Source organism: Ursus arctos, unplaced genomic scaffold (genome assembly GCF_023065955.2).
Source record: "Ursus arctos isolate Adak ecotype North America unplaced genomic scaffold, UrsArc2.0 scaffold_17, whole genome shotgun sequence".
NCBI classification, from domain to species: domain Eukaryota; kingdom Metazoa; phylum Chordata; class Mammalia; order Carnivora; family Ursidae; genus Ursus; species Ursus arctos.
In genome coordinates this window covers 7,973,140-7,992,065 of record NW_026622841.1, presented here as the reverse complement: position 1 = coordinate 7,992,065, position 18,926 = coordinate 7,973,140, and the positions used below count along the sequence as shown (strand labels likewise).

Sequence of the window (18,926 nt, the reverse complement as noted above, 5' to 3'; positions counted from 1 at the left end):
TATAGCTCTTCTCTTTCTTGTTTTCCTTACCAATCCCAAGCACCTCATGGTTGTTACATAGAAAGGAATTGCTTGTAGGCCTTATGAGAGCACAGCTAAGATGAAATCTTTTGATAGCATCTCTTCCTCAAAAAGTTCCCTGCTTCGTAATTGTTCTGTGAGAAGCTTAAAATGTGCGCATCAAATATTCTATTGGTATCTATTAAGAATTCCACAGATTGGAAAGTTCCGTCCTGATGCTGACTTTCATCACAGAAATGCACTTACTCTCAAGCTGGGCTTCAGTGTTGCTGCAAGGCTTCTTTTTAATCTTGTTTTCTTGTAGTGTGTAACATCCTCTTTCCAGCTTTACAACACACACACACACAGAGAATATACCATCATTTTCAGACTATTTCTGTTGATTTGTGTTCTTTCTTATTTTCTCTGAATTGTTTTAAGGTCTTGTGTCATTTACTAACCTCTACATTAAAGCATTTTGCAACAAATTTCCTGCCAGGCTAAAGAGCAGTGCATTTGATGATTCTGTCATTTGCTGCTATTTGTCATTTGTTACTTTGAAGGTAGGCAGGAGCAATTTTCTCTTTAGCCACATCTGAAAGCCTAACCTTACTCCTCCAAATCACAAAAGGAGAGAAATAGCAGAATAAGGTGTGCTATTCTGAATTCAAAGATCTGATCTCAAACTGCTGTGAAATAAAGGAAAATAAGTTATGATTGTGTGCATAAAAAATGGAATTAACTTAGGTAATATCTCATTTCCTTGCTTCTAAGTTGACCTTTACTAAAACTCCATCGCCATATCTCTAAAAATTTGATCATGTGTTTATCACATATAGAATCCAAAGGATTTATACAAGACTGCCATCCTGGCATAAATACCACTAATAAGGTAAAAAGAAAAAGACAATAAAATCAGAAACATGTTGAATAGGAGATATTTTAGAATTACTGAAGTTCAGTAGAGAACAATATTAGCTATTTCTCCCTTCCCCTGCCTAATCAAAGATGTGTTTTATCTCGATAAGCGAGCTGTGAATAGCAACGTTATAATCTTCCCTTAAATGGGGTTGAATAGAGACTTCAGAACAACCAGCAAGTGACGACTGCCCAAATTACCTGCGTTTGGTTCTAGAATGTGTCCTAAATTTCTGGGAACTAACTGCAAGTCCCATCTGTTTACTTCTTCCACATTTATTAATTAGTTTCCATATCGAGGTGCCGTGCCAGGATCTAGAACGACTGAATCAGTGTCTCCCACACTCCAGTATCTTACATATACTGATGAGAAGGCAGACAGATAACTCATGATACATCGGGGATGCATGAAAAGTATGTCCAGAGCGCTGTGGAAATAGAGAGGAAAGGTGTCCAATCCAAACATGGGTCTGAAGAAGCCAAACCGAAGATATCCTATTTGAAAACAAGTTTTAAAGGGTTACTGGGTGTGAGGGAATGTGGACATTTAAGAGATGAAGGAGGGCACTTCAGGGAAAAGGAATAAATGCACTTGCTACTCAGGAAAGAAAACTAGAAGTTCTTCATTCTTAAAACTCAATTCTACTGGTTTGACTCCAACGAATCAAGCTCTTTCCTGTGACCTCAAAACAGAGACACAGGTTTGCTGAAACACGTGTTTAGGTTTTAACTGGTTTCTTGTCTTCCTACTGCAGAAAAAAGTGAAGAGAAAAAGAAAAGTTCATAAAATATCAATAAGGCCACTTAAGTAACCAATAGGTGCCAATTTTCAGAAATGAAAATTATCATCAAAACATCATCTATTTTAACAGCTCTGTGAATTTCCAATAGCAATGTGAGGGATGTTTGTATTCTTTAAGCACGAGGCTGCGTGAGGAGACATTTTTCTTCACTTTCCAGCAAAGCATGTATTTTAAAAAGACGTTAATAAATATAAAAACAACATTTATCACCAAATCATAGCAAATCTGCACAGAAGATAAGAATTAGATATAATACCTAGGGATTACTGATTTGGGTGAAGACCTGAGGATTATTTTACCTACATTTTCCCAAGATTATTAAGAAAAGCTAAACCCAGTGAGGACTAAATGCAATAATTGATTATTTCCATACAAAACTAATCCTGAATCTTGCAATAAATTACCACGAATGTGATTTAATGCTATTTTTAAGTTTTATTTTATTTAGTGCTATATGATTTTGGCGGATAGCCTATTTTCTGTATATATGATGAAAAATTTTTCACTGTTTTCAAATATAGCCTATTTTGGATCATTTAACTTTCATATAATTAACCTAATGCCTAAATTTAGTGAAAGTAATAAAGCTCAAATTTAATCATTTATTCAGTAGGCATTAATTAAAGTTCTTCTACGTAAAGACCTCTTCTCATTCAAAGGGATACCGCTATTCTCTCCCCAGAATTCTGTGAAGGAAGGATGGAAAGAGACTCAGGGAGGAGCCCTCCACCTTTCACTGTATTTCTATTTTTCATTTTCTCTGATCTTTTTCCCTACAGTCAATAAACCCATTCATCTCATAATTCACTCATTTAGCTCAGTCTCTCTTCTCCATTTGACTGGCTAACCCCAAACATCTTCCAATTTTTTCTTTTGGAAGTTACCAAGTTTCTTCATTTAACTAATTTTATACATAATGAAAACATTATTTGGGTGTCAGTTCTAGAGAAAAAGTTACTTACCTGAATTAAAAATTTGAGCACACCTGCAAGCTATCTGAAAAAGACATCTTAATGAAAAGGCACTTCCATCATGAAGAGAAAACATAGAAAGCATCATGGAACATTTTTGTGCCTGTATTCCTCTTTAAAGGAATTTAATTATTTTTTAAAATTTATTTGAGAGAGAGAAGAGAATGAGCATGCAAGCCAGGGGAGGGAGAGGGACAAGCGGACTCCCCGCTGAGTAGTGAGCCCAACATAGGGCTGGATCCCACAACGCCCCCGCCCCCCATATCACAACCTAAGCAGAAATCAAGAGTAGGAGGATCAACCAGCTGAGCCATCCAGGCGCCCATAAAGAAACTTGATTGTTTACACACTATATGTAGGTAGAACTTTGAAAGATAAAATGAAAGACAAAAGGCACCGAGTCTGTGGGAAAATAAACATTTTAAAATGCAGTGGGTTTAGATGATTGCATTTGTATTTAATCTCCTCTGTTCTGCAAAAATAAGATAGAGGAGGTAAAAGATGGAAGATAATTCAGCAAAAAACACTAGTTAAATAATGATAGGACCAAATAAATTAACACGCCATAAAAGATTAAAGGACTTTAATACATAGTTTTCCTAAGAAAGAACAAATAAAAAGCATAGGTATAATTATTTGAAAGGTAGCTATCAAAAACGGGTTTTAAAAAACCATTGTATAATACTTAAATTCAGCTTATCTACAGCAAAACTGTTCGATCAAGTATGTAAACTACAAAGCCTAATACTTTTGAGATAAAGGCTTGGGGCTGATCTCATTGAACTAAATAGTACAACAGCCCCCCCCCCTTTTCCATGGCGGGGTACGTTCCAAGACACCAGTGGATGCCTGAAACCAGGGATAGAACAAAACCCTATTAGACTGTGTTTTTCTTACACACACACCCCCATGATAAAGTTTTTGTTGTTGTTGTTTTTTAATTTATTTGACAGAGATAGAGACAGCCAGCGAGAGACGGAACACTAGCAGGGGGAGTGGGACAAGAAGAAGCAGGCTCATAGCGGCGGAGCCCGATGTGGGGCTCGATCCCATAACGCCGGGATCACGCCCTGAGCCGAAGGCAGACGCCTAACCGCTGTGCCACCCAGGCGCCCCCCCATGATAAAGTTTTATTTACAAATTAGTCACAGTAGGAGATTAACAACAATAACTAATAATAAAATAGAACAATTATAATACACTATAATGAAGGTTATGTGACTGTGTCTCTCTCAAGATACCTTGTACGGTAGTCACCCTTCTCCTTGTGATGATGTGAGATGAGAAGATGCCCACGTGATGAGATAAGGGGAGGTGAGTGATGTAGACCGTGTGAGGTCGTATTAGGCGACCCTGACCTCCTGATGCTGCGTCAGAGGATCATCTGGTTCCAACCACGTCTGAGTAACTGAACGCATGGATCTGGGGGGGCCTCCTGTACTGCAAAACTATGATGAGAACAGACAGAGGGCTGTTTCCCTTGGGTCTACTGCACGAACTCAGGGCTGTCCCTCGCTGCTCACAAAATCCCAGAGACGCCTTTCCGTCTTGGCCCCTGGCCACCCTCCTCAGTCCAGCATCGTTCCTCCAGCACACTCACACAAACACATTCACACACCCACACATACTCTCACACGCTCACACACACACTGACACATACCCTCACATGCAGACGCATAGCTTCACTCATACCCTGACACAAGCACACAAACATACTGTCACAAACACCCACACACTAAAACACACACACTCATATCCACACTGTCACCGACTCACTCACACACACTCACAAACACCTCCACACTAGCAAACACACACATTCACACGTATATTGCCACACACACACACACACACACACACACACACACACACACACGTACATGCCCTCCCCTTCTCTCTGCTCGTCCTGCAGGTCCCTGATCCCATTCTTTCCAAGCTGCTCAGCCTTTGCCACAGCTCCCAGTTCCTACGGACCAAACCCACAGCCGTGGAGGGTACCACATCCTAAACTCACCCGCCCGCCCCACTAGACTAACATTACAGACAACAGAAACTGTGTTTTTCATATAACCTCCTGGCACAGAACACGGCCTCGCTTATCGGAAGTTCATGGTAAATTTTTGTTAAAGAAGAAATGCACTTCTGCTGATGCCTGAATTGCAAGGAAGTCTGTCTCTCCCCCTTCCTCTGGCTCTCTCTCCCTCTCTCTGTTCTCTGTCTTTCTGAAATTGTTTGCAGTTGTCTTTAATGTAGCTGTATAACCTCTACTTTTATTACTTTTGCTATTTCTATTCCTCTATGCTGCTACACTATTAAAATGCTAAAGTATTGTGATTCTTAGGATATGATGCAAAAGACATTTTTACCTGCCTGTAAAAAGCCCAGGAACACCTCTCATTTCTGTCATGGGAGACTCCTTAATTCTTACACAAATGCCCCATTAAGTTCTCCTTGAGAGAATGAGCTCTAGCTTCATAGAAGCCCTTTCCTGGATGCTTGTTTTGTCTTACTGAATCCCAACACAAAAGAATTAATAGAAATGAGTGACATATTTCTTTAACCTCTGGGCATGCGCTGACTTCGTATTTAAAGGGAACACTGGCACAAAGGTGTTTGTCATATTTAACATTTTTATTTTGATCCCAAACAGCGTACGAGGTATTCTCAGCTCCATCTATGGAATACCAGAAATACTATCAGAGTTGTCCAGAAGAGATGTTAATTGCATGTGATTTTCCTGATGATTTAAAATTGTGGAGTCCTGAGAAATATTCAAGACATAAAAAATGTTAAAAAAGGAAAAATATAGTCATATTGTCTCCCTTAACAGAAATGTCAAACATTGCTAGAGACATGGCATGGAAATTGGCTTGAGATTTTGATTTGTTGTTGAAAAAAGCTTTCAAAACTTTTATAAATCTTATAAACCAAGACTCCTCTATCTGATGAAAATGATTTTCAGGGGCGCCTGGGTGGCACAGCGGTTAAGCGTCTGCCTTCGGCTCAGGGCATGATCCCGGCGTTATGGGATCGAGCCCCACATCAGGCTCCTCCGCTATGAGCCTGCTTCTTCCTCTCCCACTCCCCCTGCTTGTGTTCCCTCTCTCACTGGCTGTCTCTATCTCTGTCAAATAAATAAAATCTTTAAAAAAAAAAAAAAGAAAATGATTTTCAGTACATGCTGCTGCTCCTACAAAATTTTTTTCAGGAAGCCTGGCCTTCCCTCAGTAGAAAAGATTTTTCGTGGAAATCTGAGAGCCTCAGCCAGTGCCCCTTCTGTATATTAGTGGCCTTGTGATTGGAAAGGATTATTTTCTAGGTTCCTAAGGAAAGACCTGAGCAGCTAGGCCCAGGCTCTGATTCCACCTGAGCAGGAGGTCAGGCTCACATAAGAATCTACTTCCTCCCTGACCTAGGTAGATGGTGTGTCTACACCCATGGAGACGATAGTTCATGAAACATGCAAACCGTACCTTCTGTAAAGAAACACCTTTCATGCCTACACATGGGAACTACTGTGTTCATTAGAATAGTACCCTGTGGAGGACTGACTACATGCTCTTTTTCTTTATTTTCAAACAGTATTTTATGGTCTTGATAAAACTAAAAATAAATGACAAATTTGGCTTGACACGTCATTGATTAAATCTATCTTTGATGCTAAGGCTTCCTACGAAGCGTAGGAAGAAAACATTACCCAGGTTTGATGGTGTCGACCGTCGAGCAGAGCAGTTGGTATTCAGATCCCTAGAGTCAAGAAAACCTGTCACAGATAACTTTTTATGGGGAGTTTAAAATGCCAAGGCAAAGGTTGGAATGTCATCCACGGAGAGTAACAAGAGATTTGAAGGAAATCTATATTAAACTGTTCTAATACAGATTTATGCTACGTGGAAAAGTCGGAAATTTCTCTGGGCAGGTGTCAGTGGAAAGTTCTCATCCAATTTCTGGGCAGCAGTTTTGGGGCTTGGCCCCAAATTTTCAACCTCTTACCCTTTTTCAGATTCTTCATATTATATTATAATATCTACAAGATCTGGGCTGCAGTTCTGTCTTGGTGCTGACTAGTGATATGGGATCCAGGTGGGACATACTTACCCGCCTCACCCACACTGGGCTTATGTAAGAATCAAAATCGCTACGTTTGTGAAAGTGTGAGATACTACGAAATTCTGTGTAGGTGTAAGATGTTCTAATGTTTCAAGCAAAGAATAAACTTGAGAATATAAAGAAGTTGGAAGATAACCAGTATCTTAGATAATTGGAGTTTTCTAAAAGGGAAAGTTACTTTGAATATCCTATCCCAATTTTTTTTTAAGTAAAGATGAACCATTTTTGATGTTTACAAAAGAAAAGGTATCACATTTTTGTGCTGATCTTTGATCCACTGCAGTTCAGAATGAAGGAGCAGACCTTCAACCCACGCAAATCTAAGTCACGTTCAGGAAAGCATCCTCTCGTTTATTTTAGTCTGACATTTTTCAAGTATTTGTTTATATATTTTTATTTTATATTTAATTAAGTTTTCTGAGTACTTGCTCTCCAAAAATTAAATCAATCTAAAATATGCTAGATAGTAAACCATATTCTCAGACTCTTATTTGTAAATAAGATAAAGTACATTGGTAACTTAGAATCACTTTAAAATATGTTATAATGTCAGCCCATGGGGAATAATTGTGGGGATTTTTTTCACTTCTCGAATATAGGGGTTTTTTTTGGTTTTCTTTTTTTTTTTAATTTAAATTCAAGTAAGCAACTTAGAGTACATCATTAGTTTCAGATGTAACAGTAATTTATCAGTTGCGTGTAACACCCAGTGCTCATAACACCCGGTCCTTGTAACACCCAGTTGCGTATAACACCCAGTGCTCATCACATCATTCTTAATGCCCATCACCCAATTACCCCATTCCCTCCACCAACCTCCCCTCCAGCATCCCTCAGTTTGTTTCCTATCGGTAAGAGTCTCTCACAGTTTTTCTCCCTCTCTGATGACTTCCCATTCAGTTTTCCCTCCTTTCTCCTGTGGTCCTCTGCTCTGTTTCTTATATTCCACATATGAGTGAAGCCATATGATAATTGCCTTTCTCTGATTGACTTATTTCACTTAGCATATTACCCTCCAGTTCCATCCACGTCGATGTAAATGGTAAGTATTCGTCCTTTCTGATGACTGAGTAATATCCCATTGTGTATATATGGATCACATCTTTATCCGTTCATCTGTTGGTGGACATCTTGGCTCTTTCCACTACTAGGTACTTACCCCAAAGATACAAATGTAGTGATCCGAAAGGACGCCTGCACCCCAGTGCTCATAGCAGCAATGTCCACAATAGCCAAACTGTGGTTTTTTTGTTATCTTCAGGTAGATTTTTAACTCTTACCACGTAGCTAGGCAAATGGTTCAGGAAGTTACCTTCCTGTGTCATCCCTTGCAGCACTGCCTGACTTTGGTGGCGTGTGCTCATTTTCAGAGCTGGAAGCCGAGGAGTGGTGCAAGCATCTCTGCATGGAGTGTCTGGGGACCCGGCTGAATGACATCAGCCTTGGCGAGCCCGATCTGCTGGCGGCAGGCGTGCAGCGAGAACAAAATGGTGAGTGTGAGTTGCCTTCCGTTATTTAAAGTGCACTAATGGTTGTAGAACTTTGAGACTGGAAGGGCCTTAGAAATGTTTCAGACCAATCATTTTTAGACGAAAGTAAACTAATCCATCTGAGCTGTGACGAGGCTTTCCCAAGGTTGCATAGCAACCTGGAGAAAATCCTAAGGTACAACCCAGATGTCCTGACTTTTTGCTCTGGGACGTTGCAGTTTATCTAAATAAATAACCAATAAGTTAACTCACGAGATATGAAGTTTTGAATGTACAACATTTCTACATTTTCTTCTTTGAGAGTTGTTGAAGATTAAGAGTCTAAATTAACAAATTGGTTTATCATGTTACTTATCAATAGATTTTAGGGAATTTGGCTAATACCATGTCTAAGCTCAGGCTGCCAGAACAAAGTACCAAAGACTGAGTGACTTCAACAACAGGAATTAATTTCTTACAATTCTGGAGGCTAGAAATCCAAGATTAAGGGTTGATTTCCAGTGAGGATCCTCTTTTTGACTTGCAGACAGGCATCTTCTCACTGTGTCCCCACATGGCTAAGAGAGGGAGGGAGAGGGAGAGAAAGTTCTCTCATGTCTTTTCTTATAAGGGCGTTAATCCCACTATGGGAGGCCCACCCTCACGACCTCATCTAAACTTAATTACTGCCAAAGATTCCATCTCTAAATCACCTGAGAGGTTAGAGCTTCGACATGAATTTTAGGGAAGCACAATTCAGTCCATAGCATACTATAAGTATGTGATGATGAAATATCAGGGTATAATAAAATTGAGGCTTACGTGATACACAGTTTACTTACTATACTGTTATCTAACCTAAGAGGCATTTCTGAAATTCTGTGTGTTCTTGACCAGCACCTCTCAGTTATGAAATTGGAGTAATGTGAGGAGCTCCTTTTTCTCCATTTTTTAAAATAATTACCGTCGTCACTCGATGACCTAAAAGTGTGAAAATAGAAACTTTTCAGTATTGCTAATTTTTGATAGCCAGTGTTCTGAAAAAAGGACATTGGTGAAGCTTGCCCCTAATTATTAAAAAGAAATTCTGGAATTATCTGTGGCTTGTGAATTAGACACCACAGGTAAAAGTGCACCAGGACAGCACTGGTGATCATGATCTTGTTATGACTAATAACATGCTAGCAGCCATCACTGTTTTTATAGCCTGTTAGAAAGCATTATTTTTTTGTTTGCTGGTAACCTGAAAATAACAAGGTTTCCCTGCTAATTGGCAAGAACACATGTGGGCACAACACCTTTGCCGATGCCGGCAGCTTTCAGAAAGTCACGGAGGCATTTCTGCAGCCCTTCTCCCAGCTTCCATTTCATAGTGCAGTCCTCTCCCACACTCTCCTGGATGCATTGCCTCCCTCGGATCTGTTTCCTGAGAGCTTGTGCTGCCTACGGAACATCCACAATCGTGCTGCTTAAAGCATGCTGCTCACCCACTGTTTAAGAAAAGGAGGAAAGAAACTCTTACGGATGAACGTTCGTAGAGTACTTCATAAAAGAAATATGAAGAAAGGGAATAAATTAGGCCTGAGGGTGGGAGCTTCATTGCGTGGCTCATTTACTGTGAATTGTATGCTTTTAAAGATTTGGGGTTGTATGGGCTCCTGGGTGGCTCAGTCAGTGAAGCATCTGCCTTCAGCTCAGGTTATGATCCCGGGGTCCTGGGATCCAGCCCCTTTTGGGCTCCTTGCTCAGCAGGGAGCTTGCTTCTCCCTCTCCCTCTGCCCCTCCCCCTTGCTCGTGCGGGCGCACGCTCGCTCTCGCTCTCTCTCTCTCTCTCACTGTCTCTCTCAAATAAATAAGTAAAATCCTAAAAAAAAAAAAAAAGATTTGGGCTTGTATATGGTTTCTACCAGGACTAATGGATAATGTACTTCTTTGGTTTATTATGGGTTTATTTTTAATTTCACAACAATGTCAGAATAATTTGCTGAGATAGATAGCACAAGCAGACATGGCTTGCCAAGTGAACTTTTCAGGACATAGTCTGAATGCACGCTACACCCCTTACTAGGCTCAGAAAAGTTACTAACTCTCCTCATTTTAGTTTCCTAATGAGTGTAAATTAACTCATGATGCTCTAGTGAGGTGATGCAAAATAAAGACTAACTCTCCTGCTTAATTCAGTTTTTAAAAAGGCCCAAGTATTTTCAAGTACAAGTAAAAACGAAAGAATCCAAAATAATTCCTGTGTATGCTAGAGAAGATCTGAAATTATATTAACATTTGATGCCATAAATGGTTTTCTTAGCTTTATTTTGTTTAATAGTCTAATTTCATACAAAGGGATATATGTTCTTTTAAAAATATAATTTAGAAATTTATGAGCAATTAGTTAGTTAGAGAAGGTAGTGTTTGGTTCTTTTAAATGACCCCCTAAAAGTACATGGTACCCTATAAGGAGATCAGCTGCCTTCCTTAAACGCACACACACACACACACACACACACACACACACACACACAATCACTGAGACTCTAGAGTGTTCAGCAGTAAAAGGAAACTTCATGAATGGAAGGGTCTCCTTTCCCTAGAAATCGCCTTCCACTTGGGTGAATTTCTCATTGAGTCCCAAGGCCATAGACAGGACCATCTCTTCAGGCTTTTCATATCTGCATACACTTTCTTGAAAGTGCCTTGAGTTCAGGTAGTAACATCTTTCCTCTGGTCTTGGCCCATTGGAGGCTAGCTAAAACTTTTTAAAATAGTCATTCATACCACAGGAGAATATGAAAAGCATAAATCTTGACAGAATATCAAGATTACAGGTTTTACTATTGCTAGCTCCAAAATTTCAGTGTGTGTGTGTGTGTGTGTGTGTGTGTGTGTGTGTACACACATGCTTTGCTGCCTAGGAGAGAAACACACACAGATTGACCCGATTGGTTACTTGCGTACCCTGATTTCCTCACTTGCTGATCAACAGACTTCTCTTATAAATATGATGATTCCATTTTAGGGTTCCCTGAAATAAATCCCAGTGCTTCTCATGGTAGAGACTAAGAATGGTCTTTGGCCAACTTCAGCCCGAGCCCTTGGGCCTCATGATTGGTTTAGAGACACACCTCTTCCTAAGACAGTACACCTGTTCATCTTACTATGTGTAGGGAAAGTATTTATTGTTTTAGCTAGCTAATCTTTTAAAAATAATGTTATCTTTTAAAACTGTCCTTTCATGTCTTTCAGTCACTGTTCCAGACTCATAACACTTCCTAAAACAAATAAAATTCTTTACTTCCTAATACATATTTTAAGTCATTAATATGCATAGATTTGAAAGATTTGTCATTACAGATTCAGTTTTTTTTCTTAAGGCACTTTAATATTAAATTATATAATATAAACTGAGGGCTTCAGAGGGGAGGGGTTGGAGGAAAGAGATAGGCTGGTGATGGGTAGTAAGGAGGGCACATATTCCATGGTGCACTGGGTGTTATACGCAACTAAGGAATCATGGAACATTACATCAAAAACTAGGGATGTACTGTATGGTGACATAATATAATAAAAAATTATTATTAAAAAAATAAAACATTAAGAGGTAGCAATGTAAAAAATTATAAAAAATTATATAATAAATTTATTAAATATTATTTTACGATTTTATCGACGATGTGCTTGGATTTAATTTGAAATTGCTCCTAAGAGATGAGATAGATATGCCTGCAAAACTGATGTCAGAAATGATATCATTGTGGCTTGAGGTGATCTTGTGGTATCCTATCATCAAGGAGAGACTCGCTGCTCAGGCTTGACCACAGCTTTTTTTTTTTTTTTTTTGACATTCAGAATTGCTCCTTCTCCTCTAATGTTTTTCTGACTCTTCACACAGCTTGGTCTTATTTACTCTGACACAAGCTAAGAATAAACATTTGTGCAAATAATTTTTAAAGGTGTAATGTGTGTTGCTGAGATAAAAGTGGTTATCGATTAAATTCTTCGCTGTAATCATCTTTATCTGGTGCTGTCAGCTGCTTTCATATCGACTCAGAATCCCACATAGTGTAGGAGAAAGTAAACACACACGCACACGCACACAAACTTATTCTTAGACCTCAGATAACACTGCCACAAGAAAGTGCATATTAAGTCGACATTTGAACTTTAAATTCTTACAACATCTAGAATCTTCACATCTTTCCATAATATTTAAGATAGCCTACACTGACTTTAGAATGTATGGTGTTGCAATTAATGGTCATTTATGAAGGATTCACTATACATAATAGCAATTTTAAGAAACAAATGTTACATGTTAATCATTGATAGCAGAAATAAGCATCATAACCAAGAAGGAATGCACTTGTAGGAAATTCCTGCAGTTGTTGTTGGAAGTGGACTCAGAGGGCATGCCACCTTGCTCTTGATGCAAGAGATCACCATTTGGAACAAAATGGAAAAGTAACCTGAGACTTTGCTGTCTAGTTAATGCAGAGTCAGGTCTGAAGGTTTGGTTTTATCTAGGAACTAGTGGCCCTGCTTATGAATGGACTAGAATTGGTACAAATTTTTACTTTTAGCCTAAGAATGTGTATAACCTTCCTCCAGAACCAAAGCAGTATTCCAGTGTTTTTTTTTCTCAATTATTTACCTGGGTTTCCATAGTTAACCATGCTTCTTACGTTCTACTCAGACACTCTTGCATGTAACTCAGTTATTCAGTACTCACCCATCAAACATTTTGAGGCTATGATATGCAAGAACTAGGTTGAGGAAATGTAGCATTACAGAAAATATGGTCATTACTTTTAAGAAGTTCGTGAAGTAGTAAAGGAGACAAACCCATAAACAAGGTGTGTAGATGATTGTGTTTTAAAATAATGCCGTGTTACTTGTCACACAAAATCTCAATAGCACAGACCTTTATCATTCATGCACAGATGGGTTGGCGAGGATTCTCCTCACTTAGGCTGGGTTCTGCTGAGATTGGCCCCAAGCATATACGGTGTCCATGTGTTTTCCATTATGTCTCTTACCCTCCTTACAGTAATGGCTGCCCAAGACATATTCTCAAAACAAAAAACAGTAGGACAAGCAACAAGCCCAAACCTGCAACACAAATTAGGCCTCTTCACGTTTCATGTCCACTGATATTCCATTGTCCAAAGCTAATCCTACGGCCAAACCCAAAGTCAGGAGGCCAACAGGACGCTCTACCTGGGAGGCCATGACATGAGTTGGAACTTATGATCTAATATGGAGAGGAAATGAAAAATTGAGAAAAAAATGACCCAGTCTACCATCTGAGGTATAATAAGTGCATGCTAAAATAAAAATAAAAGGAAAATGCTGTGGTATAGATACGATCAATTCAAATCAGAGCAGCCTACCTTCTTTTTTAAAATTACTTTTTATTCCCCCAAACAAGCTTGTTCAATCAGGCAAGTCTGAATTCTTAATGCTCATGAGTAGTTAAAGCTAATATTTGCAGAACTGTACTCAAGTCGAAAATGACCAGTTAATGTCAAAACAATGACAACAGTAACAACAAACGTCTCCTTATTTTAAGGCTCTTTTCCCCAATTTTTCAAAAATGATCTGGGGTAAATCATATTCACTCTTATACACATTCTTTATAACCAGTAATGAAAAGTTTTCCAAGTTTATTTATTTTTTTCATCCATAGAATAACCCTGAGCAAAACCAACTTTTGCATGGGGAAAAGAACCTACACATACGTGTGTTTGAGCTTCTAAAATGCCATCCACATACTGTAGTATTTCCCAAAATGAGTTCCAGGAAATTCTACTACTACTACTACTGTTACTACTACTGTTACTACTACTGTTACTACTACTACATAGTCTCTGAAATGAGGTTATCAGTGGATTGAATTTAATACTATAGAACACTGCTGTGGGTTGAATTGTCCCCTCCCAAAATAAAATATATTGAAGTCCTAGACCTCAGTGCCTCAGAATGAGGCAATGAATCTTTACAAAGATAACCAGGTTTAAAAGAGGTCATTAGAATGAATGCTAATCCAATATGACCTACAATATATCCTTATAAAAAGGGTCAATTTGGACACAGAGGGAAGATGATGTGAAGATACACAGCAAGAAGATGGTCATGTGACTACAGAGATGTACCTACTAGCCAAGGGAGGCTGAAGGTTGCCAGAAAACAACAGGAGCTAGAAGAAGCGAGATAGATTTTCCCCCTAGAGCTTTCAGAGAGGTCATGGCCCTGCTAACACCTTGATTTCAGATTTTTAGCCTCTAGAACTATAAGATGTTAAACTTATGTTGTTATAAGCCACTGAGTTTGGGGTACTTTGTTACAGTGGCTCTAGGAAACTAATACCAACTCTGTATAATGGTCACAACATACATTAACAGAATAAAGTTACTGAGGTGTCCTATAGTAAAAACCTTATTTAAGTTTGTGTAATGTAACATTTCCCAAACTCAGTTTTCTATGTGTCTCTTTCTACACATAACACTTACTCAAATCCTGTGAAATTTAACCTTCTTCATACCCTGTGTAACTTACCTTTTATGAAACACATCTGAAAATGCCAGTATAGCCAACAGAGGTGATTATCTATAGGGAAAACTGAAAGGTGATGGTGATGGAAAGAGCCACCGCATCAGGAATAAGATTGCATTCATGAATGCAACACAAGGTCTTGAATAAGCTACACTATTTGCCTAGCCTTGTGTTGCATTGCTTTAATTTCACTATCTGATGGATATTGACACTGCATATAATTAACAAACCTGGTTAAAACTGCCACCTTCCCCATTTGGTGGTCTTCAACATGCACTACAATGGAATAAAGGTCAATGCCATATATAATTCTGCCTCTTTTTACAATAAATGCTTCAGAGCAGTCAAAAATGCTTTAAGTACTTCTCTTGCCAAATCGAAATGATCCATTTGTCAGACTGTAACCATGTCATTGCAAAGTAAGATGCATATTGGAAGAACTATCTTGAAACACCAAAGGACCTGCCCTGTTTCCTTTGCCCTGGGAACATTCCCTGTACAAACACAGTGAGAACAAAGATGCAAATTTCAGAAGCATTTGTAGTTATGTGAAAGAAAACGCTTTTGATGGGAGAATGTTGAATCCAGAATTACTGGTATCTCCCAGCCTCAGGCAAGAAGAAAAGAGAGACTTTGAAAATGAGTTTTCTGGAGAGTAAGAAGTAAATGCCGGAGCGCCTGGGTGGCACAGCGGTTAAGCGTCTGCCTTCGGCTCAGGGCGTGATCCCGGCGTTATGGGATCAAGCCCCACATCAGGCTCCTCCGCTGTGAGCCTGCTTCTTCCTCTCCCACTCCCCCTGCTTGTGTTCCCTCTCTCGCTGGGTGTCTCTATCTCTGTCAAATAAATAAATAAATAAAATCTTTAAAAAAAAAAAGAAGTAAATGCCTTGCCCTTCCCCTTCCCATGGGAGTTTGGGTAGACAGAGACACATGTTTATATCTCCTCCTATAAACTGGAGATTTCTTCAAGAGCAAATACTAGAATTTGATTCTCCATATTGGGTTTGATGATAAGCATGGAAAGAATCATGGGGAGATGTCAGGAGTGCCCAGAGAGGTTTAAGAAGACAAAGAGAGCCTCAGCTGTCTTAAAATGCAGTGTGGCCTAGAAGGTGTGCCCGAGTTCCTGTGTGCCCATCCTGGACTCCAGACACTATCTGGGAGCAGAAGTTGCCATATCATAGGAAAGCAGAGTGATGTAACTTCACGGGGATGTGGATACATACAAGCCAGATAAGAGGATTCCCATTTCCTCAGTTGACTCCTGTGACTATGTCAATTCAGCCTAGATGACAAGGGGAGGAAGATCCAGGATTGAATTTGATCACAGATTGGGTTAAATGAGACTTCCTTCGATAGAAAATAAACACAAACATGCAAAAAAAAAGAAAAGAAACCCTTAAATGAATGAGATTTCACTTTTTGATACAGCCAAGTTTTGATGAGCCATTTTTTTCCTGCTACAGTTAAAACAAAGTAGCATCGAGCATAAAAGTCCAACATGAAACCTGATCAACACATGTTGCCAGACAAATTTAGTGTATCATCAAGTTCTATTCCACTTCTAAGCTCTGGGGTCACGATCAAGGGACAGAAATTCTCTAAATCTCAGCTTCCTACTCTTGAGAATGATCATGACAGTATGTATCTCATAGGATTGTTGTAAGGATTAAGTAAAACCCAGCACTGGAACCAAGTAGCACAGTGCCTGGCAGGAAAGTCAGTATGTGTCTGGGACACAGGTGAACGTCACCGTCACATTCACACCAGGTGCGTGCTATGCAAGTAAATTCTGGGCCCCCTACCCATACCCACAAAGAAAACATCTCTAGGATGCAGGGCCAAGTGTCTATATATTAACAACCTCAGTGACCCTAACGTGCACTAACATTTGAAAACTTGGGGTAATAAACTCAATTATAATTAGCTTCAAACAAATCTGTCAGTGATTTTAGGATTTAGTCATTTCAGAATGACTAAATACAACATCCTTGTATTATCTTCTTAATACCTGTTCACATCATAATGATAGCCCCTTTTTACTTCATATGGGTTATGTGTGGCTTTTGTTTTCTTAATCAGCATCATTAGCGATTTACTGCTTTGTTAGGCTTCTTTTCATTATGTTTTAAATTGTATTAATTTCTGCTCTCATTCAATATGAGTTGCTTCACAGTTTGGGATTTAATTGCAGGTTCTTTTTCAAATCTCTTGAAATGGATGTTTGATCATCAATTTTTAGCTTTTAATTTTTCTTATATATTTTGTAAAGCTCTACATTTTTCTTTGAGCACAATTTAAAATTCCAAAAGCAACAGTATCTTTCCTAGTGCTCAGGTTATAACACATGTTAAAATTGGAGGGGAAAGTGTTGTGGGAAATGTTTTTAATTTCCATCTGCCATAAGGAAAAGTTTTTTAAATATTATCTCTGATTACAGCCTTCATAAATAAAATCTAATATATAATTTAAATCTTTGAACTTCACTGGATAAAAATATTTTAAAAATAATAAAGGAAATGGTTAGGAACCATACAAAATAAAACAAAGCAGTATAAGTAAAGCATTAATAATTTGACAATAAATTGATAATAAATTTTAACAAGTTATCTTTTATTAGACTATAGCCTTTCTCATGTTGTGTTAAAAATAATCTAATTTTTAAAAATAACCTAATTTTATACCACTTACTAGAGGTTCAAATTACCCAAACTGACTCACAAAAAAATAGAAATCTAAAGAGCCCTGTATCCATTAAAGAAATTAAAATTATTGGGGTGCCTGGGTGGTTCAGTCAGTAAGTGTCCAACTCTCGATTTCAGTTTGAGTCATGATCTCAGGGTTGTGAGATCGAGCCCTGTGTCGGGCTTCATGTTGGGTGTGGAGCTGCTTAAGATTCTCTCTCTCCCTCTCTCTCTGCCCCTCCTCCCCTCTTCCTTTCTGAAAAAAAAGAAAAGAAAAGAAAGAAATTAAAATTATTATTATACAACTTTCCATACACAAAACCTACTCCCACATAATTGCAATGTTGAATTCTATCAAGAGTTAAGGAAGAAACAATACCAATTGTATGCACACTCTTTCAGAGGAGGAATTATTCCACAGTTCATCTTACGAGGCCACTGTAACCCAGATGCTAAAAACGGGCAACGCCAATATAAGACAAAAAAATTACAGAAAAATATCTTTCATGCATGTAAGTACAAAATCGTCTTAAAAATTAGAAAAGGAACACTAAAGTATTACATGAAAAGATAATACACCATGATCAATATTGGTATGTGCTAGAAATGCAAACATTTCCCAAAATTAATCAATATCTTCCACTATATTAATAGATAGAGGGAGAAATCATGATTATTACAGTTGATCCATAAAAAGCATTTGATGAAAGACAATATTTATTTATAAAAACAACTCTTAAAAATTTAGGAATAGGAGGACACTTTCTCAAACTGATGAAGGACATCAATGAAAATCATTCAGAAAATATAATTTTTGAAGGTTAAGATATTGAATGCTTTCCTCATAAGATTGAGAATAAGACAAAGATATCCTTTCTCACCAAATCTGTTCAGTATTCTGCTTATTCTACTTAAGGTTCTGATTTGTGTAATATGACGAGAAAATAAAGTAAAATCATAAAAATTGGTAAAGAATAAGAAGCTAAGATAATGTACCTGGAAACTCCTAAGGAATCTGTGAGAGAACAACTGTAACTAAGTGAATTCAGTGATGTTTCAGGATAAAAATTTAATATGCAAAAATTTGTATGTATGGGGGTGTGTGTATAAACACTGTATAGATTATATATAGATTATATATATACACACACACACACTTACCCACATTCCCATATATATTATGAATGAGCAATTACAAAATTAAATACAAAATACCACAGTACCATCAAAAACCATCACATACTCAGGGATAAAACTGGCAAAATATATAAACAGACACCTACACTTAAAATTAAATATTGTTGAGAGAGATTAAAGATACATAAATAAATGGAATGATAAACTGTGTTTATGATTGCAATAGTCAATTTTGCTAAGATGTCAGTTCTCCTTAAATTAACCCATAGATTTGACACATCCCCAAAA

General features: G+C 38.2%; 1 protein-coding gene across 1 annotated transcript in view; it reads left to right on the top strand.

Moving 5' to 3' along the window:
* Positions 1-18,926, top strand: part of DOK6 (docking protein 6) — a 354,731-nt gene that overhangs the window by 183,467 nt on the left and 152,338 nt on the right. The window contains exon 4 of the mRNA XM_026496474.4: positions 8,173-8,292. Within this exon, the coding sequence (XP_026352259.1) occupies positions 8,173-8,292 (120 nt within the window). The remainder of the gene's footprint in view (positions 1-8,172; positions 8,293-18,926) is intronic.